Here is a 12971-nt window from a genome sequence, read left to right on the forward strand (position 1 = left end):
GCCCCCTGACGGACAGACAAATAACTGACAATGACATCGCGACTCATCTGTTGCAGCAACTTGGCCGTCTCCGTTATTGTTCGTGTGGGGTGAGGCCGATAATTATTCTGATTGTCTGAACGCTGATGACCATCGATCGGCGCGGGTGCCGTTGGAACGCATTTCCGGTTTCGTCCTTGAGTCGTCGACAAGGCCGCACGGCCCACCGAGCCATGGTCAGCAGGTGCGGGGCCAAAAGAGATCACTGCTGACACCATTTTTGACGTTTCCGCGATGAGCAGCAGGGGACCGTCGTCTGCGTTTGAATAAACCCCAGGTGAGGGTCGCACCGAACCTCCATTTAGTCCAATAAATAACCAATGTCATTTTGCTGGCAGACAATGGCACATTTCGCAGCGCCCAAGGCCATGGCCCAGTCGACCGAGCGCCAATTCGAAGAGGATCTCGAGAGGGCCAGAGCTCTCAGCCTCGAGAGTCTTGCTCTCGAGAAGTTCAGACAAGAGAAACTTGAGGCCGAGAGAAAGAAAAAACTGCTCGACCAGAGAACTACCAGGACGGATGGTATAAATTTCTTTCTTTTTTTATGAGATTGGAAATTCCACCACAAATAATAAATCAATCAAATGAATTTATTAAAGGACTTGTCCTGTAATTCCTGCAAAGTATTTGAAATATAATTAACATCAAGATTTTTTCATGCAATTTATTCAAATTTTAAATAAAATAAAATTGGTGACCGTTGAAATTTTTGCCTGAAAAAGGATATTTTCAATAATTAATTATATAAAAAAAGTTTTTCCTGTTTTGATATGCGCCTTGTTAAAAGTTTTTTGTGTGTTATTATGTTTATCTTGAAAAAAGCCACTCCTGATTAATTTTTTTCTAGGTAATTTATTAAAGTAAGCAGGAAGTTCCAATTTCCTCTTCCTTGCTGAACTTTATCTTGAATTAATATGAATTTATTTTATTGTCGGCAAATTAATTTGTTTTCATTGTACTATATATGTTTGAGGCGGTTTGAGGATAGTTTATCAAAACCAATTTGCATATAAATAGCATAATCTTACTTAGTATTTTTTTTTTCAAAATAACTTTTATTTATATATTTTTTAACCCAATATTTCATACATATTTTCAAATTTTTTGATCACTCAGAACTTATTTATTTAATTACATTTTAATTGATATTGTTTTACTTCTTATGTTTTAGTGGCTCGCACAATAGAGCCTCAGAATGACCGGGAAAAACGCTTCGAGTTCAAATCAAGGCCGCGTCCGGGCTCCTTCAACACGAAGGCACCCCGAGAGCCCATCATTGCACCACCCCCGGCCGCCTCTCGACGAAACAGCAGCGCATCATCCGCCTCCAGTGATCTCATCAACTTCAACAGTCCGTCACCAATCGACAGAAAATACGCCCTGGTCGACGAGTTCACCATTGTGTCCCACTCGCAAACCATAACCAGCCGAGTCAGCCTGGAGCAGTCGGTCAGTTTTCCGCAACTGCCGCCTCCAACGGTGCCTCCGAGGGGCGTTCACCTGCGTCGCACTTCTGAGGAGCGGTTTTCAAGACCGCTGGCAATTTCAGACACACCAACCAACTTCAACTTTGACGTGTTGAAACTGCTGACAAAGCAGAACAACAACAACCTGATCGACCTCAGCACCGGCACTTCCATGCTGGCCTTGGCTGTTCCGAGCAGAATCAGCGTTCTTGAGGCCTTTGACCCTTTGCTGAAGGACATTGCGGATGCGGCTGACGACGTTGCCAGCCAATGCTCCAGCATTTACGATGTCTACGACCCTTTCGACTTCATGAATGCATCCCACGTTGAGCCTGTCTACGCAACAGTTGTGAAGAAAAGTTCCCCAGTAAAGGAGGATACAAATGAATCAAGTCCAAAAGCAGAGCCGCCTCCACTGCCTCCGAGAGAGTCGCCCACAAGAAAACCTGTAATAAGACTAAGGGTAATTTTTCAATCACTGTGAAATCATGTTTATATTATTTGCTTTTATATGTTTCAGAACCACAAGTCAAAACTGAACGAGCTTATAGTGATGGTGAAGAAAAAGGATGCACTGTACGACCAGAATTTACGATCATATCATGCAATGGTCAAAAAGCTCAGAGGTAACTTGAAAGATGCACACTTTTGTATGACTCTAATGATGAATTCAAGGTGAATTCAAGTATGATGACCCATGCACCAATGTGGGACTTGTGATAAGCCCGACAATCGATAACTCGTACGCTCCTGGAACAAGCATCAAACTAATTGTCAGCAGTAACAAGGATCGAGAGCCAATGAACTTTACATGCGATGGTATAATTTTATTAAAATCATTTCGGAAAGGATCCATGACAAATGAAATTTTTACAGTGAACTCAACAATCGAGCATGTGATTTTGCACATTGTATGTGAGTTGGACGGTGATCTGAAGGGCAGCGTCAACGAGTATGTGCTCAAGGTCAACGGTCTTGCTGAGTATTTTACGTCAAACTCCACCCTGGCTGATTACGAACACATCCATCATTGCTTCAAGCTAGAGCAGGACGTCAGGTTGACCTTGATCAGGCTGGATGACGTCAACAGGCCTTTAGCCAGAACTGTTTGTATTTTGTGTTTTGAAATGTTTTGGTTTTGACATGGTTTTTGCTTGTAGCTGCAAGACGACAATAACGACATGACCTTGACTTTGGAGGAGCTCCTTCCTACAGAGCCTGTCAGGCCAATAACCTATGATGCCCTTGTTATATTGCTGGGTAAGCACTTTGCATGCAAAACTTAATGTTTTGCAAATATAAAATAGATTTGAGCATTTGTTGGCTCTAATGCTACAGGCTGCAATTTTGTTTACGGCTGCAAGACAAGGGATGGGCCAATATATAAATTCTTAGTTGGGCAAATTTGATTAACGCAACTTTTAAATTAAATACTTCCACCGTGAGATTTATTTTTTATTTTTTATTTCTAGTTGTAGTTTTATAAAACAAATTTATATCACAAATTTTTACTCAAGTTAATTTGTTGATATTGAAATTTTTCAACTTATTTGTGATTCTAACTAAATCAAAATTTAATCTATAGAAACGCTAGAGAACGAGCTGGAAAAGTTGGAGAAAGCCTTGAACCTTTCATCAACCAACACGCCATCCCTGCAGTTCAAAGGCGTCTGGCAGTCCATCAAGGCAATTTGCGCTCTGATGGGCAGAGTCGAGACTTTAAAGTTGACTGAGGCCCTTGACTCTCTCAGTTCAGCCTGCCTCCTTTTTTCACCCAGCGTCGATCTGAATGGCTACAAATCAGTGTTGAAGCCTCAGATCGAGCAAGACGACAGTGACTACTCCATTGTGTCGATGCGAAGGAAAGTGGATTTGAGTCAGGCCAAGGACAGAGTACTCGCCAGCACCGAGAGATTGAGGGACGCCGTGCAGAGTTTGATTGAGTCTTACTGCGGCGCCTTCAGAGTTGCTTTTCTACTCAGACCTAAATCGGAGGCGCCTAACTCGGTTCGCTCCATTACTGAATTCAGCAATGAGTTTTGCATTCATATCAGCGCCCTTCACCGTCTTGGCCTTAACTGGCAGCATCTTGATTATCAAGTGAAAAAAATCAATAGTGCTTTTTTATCATTTAATTAACTATTTTAATTTCAGGTATCAATGCAAGTCTTTCACGGACCTCGACCCATCTGCCATGAACATTTTTCTGATCCCGTGGCCATGACCAATGGTCTCTACCCCAGAGTGATATTTGATGTGCCCCTCATTGCAGCCTCCCTGCCCATCAACATGCTACCACGAGAGAGCCGCGTTGTTCTCTGTCTTTACGGCAGAACTCTGATGCCGCAAGAAAAGGACGACGAGGAGCCAAAGATTGAGCTGTCCGAACTTGGGTGGACGGCATTGCAGTTGTTTAGTTGCGAAGGCCAACTGGCACAAGGAAGTTTCCTTCTTTCCTTGTGGCCTGTGGAGGCAGGAAAGAGACTGGGACCGGCGCCGGCTGCTGGAACACATCCACAGGGTGACACCCATCCTGTGTTTGGAGTAGAACTTCCTGATTGGGGCAGCCAAGTGCAATTCCCCATTAACATCACAGACGAAGATACCCCAATTTTGGACTTTAACAGTTTAGACGAGGGAACACAGGAGCAGCTCCTTGTTATTGCCGAACAGGATACATTTACTAAGTAATTTTACTTTACATTTTTTACTAATAAGAAAAAATAATTAATCATTAAACTTTTCAGTCCCCCAGCACAGGAAAGAGAAATCCTGTGGGAAAAACGCCATTACCTTCACAATCACCCCGAAGCCCTGCCTAAAGTCCTCTTGGCTGCCCGGAGCTGGGACTGCAACAGTCTGCCCGCGTTGCATTCGATGCTGCACAAGTGGACTCGAATGGACCCCATAAGTGCCTTGACCCTTCTCCTGCCTTGGTAAAAGAAACCCCCACATTGCAGCAAAGAGACTAATTGAGGAGTATTTTCAGTTTCCCTGACACAGAGTTGCGTAGAGTTGCTCTCAGCTGGGTGCGTTACATTGAGTGTGACCAGCTTGTTGATTACCTGCCGCAACTAGTGCAAGCCTTGAAGCATGAAACCTGGGAAGCTTCCCCTTTGGCTCATTTTCTTTTGGAGCGGTCTCTCACTTCTCCGCGCATCGCCCACCATTTGTACTGGTTATTGACTCAGATTTTGCCTGGTGACAGTCCTCAGGTACAAATGCATTGTCGTATCAAAGAAATTTTATTATACCTAATCTCATGCAGAATTCAATGGAGCCTTTGCCTTGCGACAATGCTGCCGTTTGCCAGTACAGATATCACCGAAGACTGCAGTTGATGCTAAGGTCCCTTTTGGCCATATCTGGAGATGCCATGCGGCAGAGATTTTTCTCTCAGCAGCTTTTAGTCAAGGTAGATTAGAAATTTTCTATCGAGCCTTTTGCAGTAATACTTTTTTGAATAGGAATTGGCGTCCGTTGCTGAAAATGTTAAAGGCTGTAAGGACTCGCTGCGAATTGGCGTTCTGAACCAAGGTTTAGAAGTGGCGCACCAAATCATCAAAGAAACGCCAACATGTCTTCCTCTCAAGCCAAGCCTGGAAGTGGCTGGAATCCACATCCGCTCCTGTTCATATTATCACTCAAACACCCTCCCTCTCAAACTCAACTTCCTCAGCACTGAGGAGAGTGGTGCCTTAATCCCTGCCATTTTCAAGGTGATTTATTTCCTAGTTTGAAAATTGATGATGAGTAAAACTATTAAAATTCAGGTTGGAGATGACTTGCAACAGGATATGTTGACAATCCAGATGATCCAGATCATGGACAAATTGTGGCTTCGAGAGGGTCTCGATTTGAAAATGGTTACTTTTGGCTGTGTTCCAACAGGTCATAAAAGAGGTAGTTATTTAATCTAATTTTTGGATTTCTTTTTATTTACAAAGCATTTTTTCAGGCATAATTGAAATGGTTACTAATTCTGAGACTCTGAGGAAAATTCAAGTAGAACTTGGTCTGACTGGCTCATTTAAAGACAGACCTATAGCAGAATGGCTTGCAAAGCACAATCCATCTGCCTTGGAGTATGAGATTGCTGTCAAAAACTTCACAGGTAAATTTTAAGATTTGCCAATATCTGATATTAATATTTTTTCATCAGCATCCTGTGCTGGCTATTGCGTGGCAACTTATGTGCTGGGAATATGTGACCGACACAATGACAACATCATGCTGAAAACATCTGGCCACATGTTCCACATAGACTTTGGCAAGTTCTTGGGAGATGCGCAAATGTTTGGAAACTTCAAGAGGTATATTAATGGAATTCAAAACATAAATCCTAAACTAATCCATAACATTAGGGACCGGACTCCTTTTGTGTTGACATCTGACATGGCTTACGTTATAAACGGAGGTGACAAACCATCAGCCAAGTTCCATCATTTCGTCGATTTGTGCTGCCAAGCATTTAATATAGTCAGAAATCACAGGAATCTGCTACTCAACATGTTCGGCTTGGTAAGTATTAGTACCTTTTTTTAAACATTTCTAAATATCAATTTTCTGAAGATGGTTTCATCTGGCATTCCCGGCGTGACAATGGATGCTGTCAAGTACGTCCAGCGAGCCCTCCTCCCTGACCATTCCAACGTAGAAGCTGCTGCCATGTTTGCCCGCATGATTGAGAGCTCTCTGAAGTCGTGGTTCACCCAGTTCAACTTTTTCCTGCACAACCTCGCCCAGTTGCAGTTTTCTGGCAGCAGCACTGAAGGAGAGCTGCTCAGTTTCATTCCAAATGTTTATACGTATGAGATTTATTTATATATTGTTTTTACTGATTTCTAAAAATAATTGTGCTTCTCAGATTGCAACAAGAAGGGAAAATAACTGAGGCGTCAGTTCACGGCGTTCAAAAAAGGTACAATCCTGAGAAATGCTACCTTTACATCACGAGGGTGAAAAGAGTCAACCAGACTGACCCATCATTTCTATTCCGCTCCTATCGGGAATACTGCGAGCTGCACGAGAAGCTCTGTCTGCACTTCCCTCTGGCAAAGCTCCACAGGTGAGTTTATTTACTTGTCATCTGACACAATTTTTGTTTATTTCTTTAATGATAACAACTAGCATTCCTTGTTGGTTCATCTTATTTATTTTGCCTAAATACCAGAACATGATATGAAGTTCATGTGAGCAAATAATATTCTTGCACGGATAATCTTTGAGCTACATAATGAATCAGGCACTTGTCAAATAATTTTTTTTTAATTGGGCGTCTGACGATTTCCAACCAAATCCTGTGCTAAGCAAAATGGAACAAGCACAGGAAAAACAAAGCGCTGCGCTATTGACTGACAGACAACAGCGTTTGCCGCCCGCGGCGTTATCTCGAGATTATGTCAGTGTATTTATTTACAGCGATAACGCTCGTGAGACGAACAATTTAATCGCCCAAGTGGCAATATTTGAAATAAAAATTAACGCGAATCACGCGTCGCACTCGTCGGATTCTTCCGCCGGACGCACCAGCGCCAGAAAACTGGGGTGCACCTCCATCGGCTCTGGGGAGTCCGGCAACCGGAAGCTGAACACCCCGTCCCGCTCAAAGTTGGTCATGTCGGGTTCTGGAGACTCGTACTTGGGTGGCGGGGTCGCTGGAGGGGTGTATATCCGTGGCGGTGCCACAGGAATCGCCCGCGGCGCCGCCTTTTTCTTAGCTGGAAGCCGCGGCCGATTTGTTAGACTCTTGACAGTCGGTCGAGGACTGCGAGGCACCATCACCGTTTCTTGCGGAAGTTGCAGGCTCATATGGCTGGGACCACCCTCCTGGCTCAGACTCCTCTGGAAGGTGGCGCCGTTGACCTTTTCAAAAAGAACCGCCTCTTCGACTGAAGGCGGTGCCAACTCTGGCTCCAAAGCTCGAGGGTTGCGTCTCGTTGGTGGCGCGCTTTTCACTTTTTCTTTGCTCTTCTTTTTGTCCTTTTTCTTCTCCTTCTTTTTGCCCTTGACCTCAGTACCTGAGACGACAAAAGCATCCGGCGGAGGGGGTTCGACGAATCTGGGCGGAGGCTCCATTGGTCGAATTCGTGGGAACCTTTTCTCGAAGTTGACAATAATTTCGGGGGCCGCAACTGGAGGCTCCGGTGTCCTCCTGGCAGCTTCAACCACTCTTGGTTGTTCTGGCTCCACTGCCCTCTCCAGAGGTTCTTCCACCCTTGGCGGCTCAGACACGACCCTTGCTGGAATCTTCTCCTCTTTTTTGGGCTGTTTCTTCTCTTTTGGTGGCAAAGCCGGCGCCTGACTCGTGCTTGGAGGCGAAGAAGCTGGAAGTGGAGGCGGTTCGCTGACCCTGCTGCTGACCTGCGGCTCCTGCACCCTGACCGGCTCCACCGTGGTGCCAACCGTGGCTCGTTTTTTGCTCTTGTCACTCTTGCGCATCGCCTTCTCCTCCGCTTTGCGCCTCAGCATTTCCTGTCTCTTCAACTCCTTGATCCTCTCCTCCTCAAGCTTGCGCTCCTTGCGACTCTGGGAGGTTTCTTTAGCGCTGGCCGACCTTTGCGCCGGAACCGCCAAATTCGCTTGCCTCTGCAACTCCTTCAGCCTCTCGTCCTCGACCTTGCGCTCCCTGCGACCTTGCGAGGTCTCTTTGATGCTTCCCGTCCTTGGGGCCACTGGAGCCGGCACTTCCGGCCGTTCGCTCTTTCTGCTCGCCGGGGGCAACGACCTGCTTCTGGGAACCTGGGGCGGTGGCGGTGCCGGTCTGTCCTTGCGAAGAACGACCCGTTGAGGTTCAGGCGGCGGCCCCGCTTCTTCCTGGTCCCAGCGCTTGAAAACGCCCTGGGAAGGCACGTTCGTTGCCCTGGCAGCCGATTCTTTTTTAACGTTGGCCTCCAACGTGGCCGTCATCTGGGCCACGGTGCCGAGGCGCAATTGCCGCCGGAACCAGGGGAACTTGATGCCCATAGCCAGTGTCAGCACCACGAAGCAGCACGAGCAAGCGATTGAGATGAGGAACGTCGACACACCTGAGAGACAGAACAATCATACTTGATAAGGAGCACAAGTCGGTTAAGCTAATTATATTGATGGATTTGAGAGATATGGATTCCGCTTGTTTTTAAATGACTAATTGCATTTACTATTTTTAACCAACAAAATTATAAAAAAAGTTTTAGCTCCACTCAAAATATAAAAGAAAAAGCGTTTGGTTAAAACAAACTCGGTCGAATTCATGTAAATGGTTAAGGATTCTAAAAACTTTATTTAACTTGTGATTAAAATAACATTGAATTGAGATTTTAAAATCAAAGTATGACAATATTATTCAATGATTTTTTTTTAATCTCAGATAATGCATGTAATTATTGCAATGCGCGCACACGATCGACCTCAAATTCTAATCAAAAGTGGTTTTCAATTGCAGTTGCTGATAATCTCTTAATTTTCCAAATTGAATTCGTGTTTTTAAATTGTAAAATCGACAAAGGATAAATCGGTACTATGAAACAGTAATGCCTATTCTCCGCTCAATATGTTTGAAATGGTCGTTTAATTAAAACGAACCTGAGATTTGTGCCGCAACTCCGTCTACCCCGTCGGGCAACCGCATCGCAACACTTTCGGGACAAGACTGGCGCCTTATCTCGGGATCTATCTCTCTGCCACTTTGCTTATCTCCGCGCAGCCAAGTTCTATTCTAATGCGACGTCACCCTGAACACGTTAGGTATTTCAAGTACAGATTGGCCAGATTAGAACCCACAGACGTAAATTTAATTCATGGAAAAAAAATCAAATAGAGCTCATCAACATTTTAAATTAATCATACATATTCCAATTAATTATTTGTAAAGGGTTTTTTTAAATAATCAATTCGTTTAAGAAAATAATTGGAAAATTTATTGAGACCGTGATAAATGATAAATTTGTTGAAAATTTAAATGACGCACAAAAACAGGCTCTCCGCACAGACAGTCACCACAAAATTGGCCCATTCTCAGTCTTCACTCGATTTGAAAACGCATGGCTCACAATCAGTCTTCCTTCTTATCACAGAGTCCTCGCAGTTTTCACATTCACACGTCGATAAAATAAAATTGTTGCGTGACGAAATCAGATGTGCTGCTCCTGCGAATCGTAAGCCGGCGGCGCCACTTGCTGCTGCTTGATGGCCTCGCTGTACGGAGGCGGTTCTTGCGGCAGGTCGCTGGTCGACGGGCTCGCGGCCACGGCCTCGTCGTAGGTCGGTGGCCGCTGGCGTCGGAAGGAGCGGCGCGCCCGCTCGGCCAGGGCGGCGGCCATGGCCGTGATCATCGAGTTGCGGGTTGCTCGCGTCGACGGCGCCGGTGGCGTCGCCAGTTTCAATCGGCACAGTAGGAACATCGTGACGAGGAAAAGGAATATCAGAATGGCGGCGACGACGACTACTAGCACGGCGGTCAACGCTGAAAAATGTTTTTAATTGATCAGTTAAATAATCCAAAAGGAATTCAGTATTAAAAATAATCTTGTTATGACTTATTTGCAGTTAAAATTGGAATGATTTGCTTGTATTTAAATAATGTTACATAATACCAAAATAAATAATTATTTGTAGTTGATTAATGAAGGTTCACAATTTTTTAATATAATTTGAGCTTTAAATTTTAAAGTGAATTATTATCATTTTTTTTTTTTTTTTTAATTTTCTTTGGCGTTTTGAGAGTTAGAAAAAATACAAATCAACTTTGCCCAGCTCAGTCGAAGCACATGATAAGACCGATAAGATTCACTTTGGGCAGTCGTTTTAAAACAGTGCATCGGACAAGGGTATAAAAACTGACCAAGTTCACCTTCAGTATTGTCCATGGTGTTAGTCTTGAAACGTAGCTGCAGTCTGACGGAAAACAAAGCGGTTCTTTTGACACGACTCTTCTCTCATTATCTCTCGGCTTTTTTATTGCACTTGCCAATTCGTGTCGGATTATTAGGCCTAATCCAGGGAGATAAGTGAATTTTATTGTCCTTGTTTTCGTCGTTGGTTAGCTTTGGTGGGCGGCCACCTCCGAGTAGCTCGGTGGGCTGATGATGAAGGGTGGAGAGTAGGGCGGCGGCTGGCTGCTGTCGACGACGTCGTCGTAGCGCGGCGGCGGGGCGACGTCGGCCGTGATTTCCGACCGGAGGGACGCCGGACTGCTGGCGACGGTGATGTCGGCGCTGTCCGAGTTGTCCATCGGCGAGCTGTCGCCGAAGCGACGTGACCACCATCGCTGGACGCTCTGTTTCAAGAACCGCCACTTCTGCGCAGTGCTCATGAACATGTAGTTTTCGGGAAGGAGGGCATGGCACTTTATAATCAGCATTGCCACCAAGAAGAACATTAAAAAGACGATGCAGAGGGTCAAAAACATGACTGGAATTTTGAATAAAGATTAATCAGCAATGCTCGTGTGATGGTGAAAATGCAACTAAACCTGTTTGGTCTTCCATAGTCGTTGCAGCAGGTGATTGGCTCTAGTGCGCTACTGTGAACCGCAGAATTAGTTTTTATCAGTCTGCCTTATTTTATATTATCTCTCGTGACGACATATTTTTTCAACCAGACTGATTTGATCTGTATGATGTTAGGGCAACGCAAAAAACTTATTTCGGTATGATTCATGGTAATGAAAAGTGAAATCAGGCTTTTTCCTCATTGTAAAAAATTGTTTTTATTGAAAAGCAAGACGGCTCTTTTTTTACAACGAGAAAAAAGCCTGAGTTCTTCATTTCCATGATCATCTCCTTGAGTGTCAATTTCTTCAAACACTTCAATTCACTTTGAAAATTATCTGTTCTTTGGTAAAAAATTAAATACAAAAATAATTTTTTTTTTCACAAATTTGTGCCAGTTTACAACTTCCCTGTCCGATTGCTTAATAAACAGATTTTTTTAGTGATTTGGAACCTAAATTTGCAATTTTGATTTAAAATTTGAGACAATTGTGAATTTTTAAAATATTTGCTTAATTTTCCAGTTTACCAACGGGCCTTCACGTTGGGCGAACGAACATCAAGCAGGTGGCTGAAAAGCGGCGGATGGAAATTGAGCGTTTCCTGCAGAGCCTTTTCGTGATGGCTGACGAGATCGCCCACTCGGACCTCGTCTACACCTTTTTCCACCCCATTCTGCGTGACCAGCAGGAGTCCAACATCCACGCGAAGAAAGTGAAAGGTGTGCAACACGTAAAAACAAAAAGGAAACTTCTTCATTTATTTGTTGCAGAACCCAAGCATGACAACGCAGGCCCAGCGGGTTGCATAACCGGCCAGTTGAAACTCTCCGTGCAATACAGGCGAGACGTTTTGCTTGTGATGGTGCACCATGCGCGGGCGCTGCCTCTGGTTGGCAATCAGGAGCCGTCCACCTACGTCAAGGTCTACCTGACCCCCGACAAGCCCAAGGTCACCAAGAGAAAGACCAAGGTGGTAAAAAAGAGCTGTCACCCATCGTTCATGGAAATGGTCAGTTTGCGAAAAAAAAAAAATCAATGTTTATTTCAAGACTGCAACTTGTTTGCGTTTTCAGCTGGAGTACAGACTAGATCTGAATGTGGTTCACAGCAGGACTTTGGAGGCGACCATTTGGAACCGGGACTCGTTGCAAGAGAACGAGTTTCTCGGAGGCGTCTGCATCCCCCTGAGGAATCTGGCCGTTTCCGGCGAGCCAACACCCGAGTGGTACACTCTTGGCATTGTGCCTCGAAGTCACTAGTGAGTGGCAGCTACTCTTGCATTTGTTCATTAAGCTGAATAAGTCATTCAACATACATATATATTAATTCAATTATATATTAATAAGTATCGATGTGATAATCCTGTCTAAATCTGAGAATTGCAATCTGGTGTGTTGCCAACGCGCTTTTGTACGCACACAAACCTGAACTGTGGACCGCGAGTCCTTTCTTCTGAGCGATTGAACTTTGTAATTCGTTTTGCGTGCCTGCTGGCCATCAAGTGCTGTAAAAAACTATTTTCTATTTTTTAAATTTACTCATCCTACCGGTTTTAGCTCTTATTTTTTAATATATTTATTGCGTTGTTTACAATGTGGTTCTTTTCCTTGTCATTTTAACTCTGTTCATAAATCTTGTATCATATTTATTTGCACCAAGTATCATGTTTTGTCTGTTAAGTGCATTCCAAGCGAGCTTTTCAACATGACGCTCTCTTGACTGAATAAAATATTTTTGGGCTACCGATTAAATAGATTGTGCCGCTGTTGTATGCTGTTAAATCCAATACAATGTTAAAAAAAAACGTTCATGTGCAGAGAGCAAACAATAAAAATAAATAGACTTGACATTTTGCACCAAGCAATTGCAATATATATTTTAGTTTTTTCTTCCTCAATTTTGACATTGACGATTGACACAGTCTTCTTGAATTTAAAATGGATTACATTTATTGCTTTGAGGCCTGCGACCTAATTTCTTATCACCAAAAA

The 12971-nt window shown here is 44.0% G+C and overlaps 3 protein-coding genes across 7 annotated transcripts; 1 reads left to right on the forward strand and 2 right to left on the reverse strand.

Moving 5' to 3' along the window:
- Positions 1-16: 16 nt before the first annotated feature.
- LOC132201242 (phosphatidylinositol 4-phosphate 3-kinase C2 domain-containing subunit beta) lies at positions 17-12966 on the forward strand. 2 transcript variants are annotated; one of them, XM_059627244.1, is made up of 22 exons: positions 17-316; positions 378-561; positions 1211-1968; positions 2026-2131; positions 2181-2324; positions 2382-2611; positions 2666-2765; positions 3091-3605; positions 3660-4192; positions 4253-4441; positions 4495-4720; positions 4774-4920; positions 4973-5224; positions 5279-5408; positions 5464-5619; positions 5668-5818; positions 5870-6026; positions 6078-6313; positions 6373-6573; positions 11503-11699; positions 11751-11989; positions 12054-12879. In XM_059627244.1, the coding sequence occupies exons 2-22, from the start codon at positions 381-383 to the stop codon at positions 12237-12239; spliced, it is 5034 nt and encodes a 1677-aa protein (XP_059483227.1). In that variant the 5' UTR covers positions 17-316; positions 378-380; the 3' UTR covers positions 12240-12879. The 2 variants fall into 2 exon arrangements, with proteins under 2 accessions (XP_059483227.1, XP_059483226.1); XM_059627243.1 differs by having other exon boundaries at positions 11503-11989; positions 12054-12966.
- Positions 6622-9129, reverse strand: LOC132201245 (hepatoma-derived growth factor-related protein 2-like). Its single transcript, XM_059627255.1, has 2 exons — positions 9072-9129; positions 6622-8533 (listed from the first exon to the last, which is right to left on the reverse strand). The coding sequence occupies exons 1-2, from the start codon at positions 9115-9117 to the stop codon at positions 6996-6998; spliced, it is 1584 nt and encodes a 527-aa protein (XP_059483238.1). The 5' UTR covers positions 9118-9129; the 3' UTR covers positions 6622-6995.
- Positions 9384-11075, reverse strand: LOC132201251 (uncharacterized). Of its 4 annotated transcripts, none has more exons than XR_009442254.1 (3): positions 10960-11075; positions 10339-10898; positions 9384-9951 (listed from the first exon to the last, which is right to left on the reverse strand). XR_009442254.1 is itself a non-coding variant. In XM_059627263.1 (2 exons), the coding sequence occupies exons 1-2, from the start codon at positions 10352-10354 to the stop codon at positions 9620-9622; spliced, it is 357 nt and encodes a 118-aa protein (XP_059483246.1). In that variant the 5' UTR covers positions 10355-10957; the 3' UTR covers positions 9384-9619. The 4 variants fall into 4 exon arrangements, 2 of the variants coding, with proteins under 2 accessions (XP_059483246.1, XP_059483247.1); XR_009442255.1 differs by having other exon boundaries at positions 10330-10898; XM_059627263.1 differs by lacking the exon at positions 10960-11075 and having other exon boundaries at positions 10330-10957.
- Positions 12967-12971: the final 5 nt, after the last annotated feature.

This window comes from Neocloeon triangulifer, unplaced genomic scaffold (genome assembly GCF_031216515.1).
Source record: "Neocloeon triangulifer isolate White Clay Creek 2 clone unplaced genomic scaffold, ASM3121651v1 ptg000014l, whole genome shotgun sequence".
Classification (NCBI taxonomy): Eukaryota; Metazoa; Arthropoda; class Insecta; order Ephemeroptera; family Baetidae; genus Neocloeon; species Neocloeon triangulifer.

Coding starts and splice junctions, on each gene's coding strand:
- LOC132201242 (XM_059627243.1), top strand. CDS start 381: ATGGCACATTTCGCAGCGCCCAAGGCCATGGCCCAGTCGACCGAGCGC. Junction 2,325..2,381: donor AATGAACTTTACATGCGATG/GTATAATTTTAT, acceptor AAATTTTTACAG/TGAACTCAACAATCGAGCAT. Junction 6,314..6,372: donor TTCATTCCAAATGTTTATAC/GTATGAGATTTA, acceptor TGTGCTTCTCAG/ATTGCAACAAGAAGGGAAAA.
- LOC132201245 (XM_059627255.1), bottom strand. CDS start 9,117: ATGCGGTTGCCCGACGGGGTAGACGGAGTTGCGGCACAAATCTCAG. Junction 8,534..9,071: donor AGTTGCGGCACAAATCTCAG/GTTCGTTTTAAT, acceptor TCTGTCTCTCAG/GTGTGTCGACGTTCCTCATC.
- LOC132201251 (XM_059627263.1), bottom strand. CDS start 10,354: ATGGACAATACTGAAGGTGAACTTG. Junction 9,952..10,329: donor CAATACTGAAGGTGAACTTG/GTCAGTTTTTAT, acceptor AACATTTTTCAG/CGTTGACCGCCGTGCTAGTA.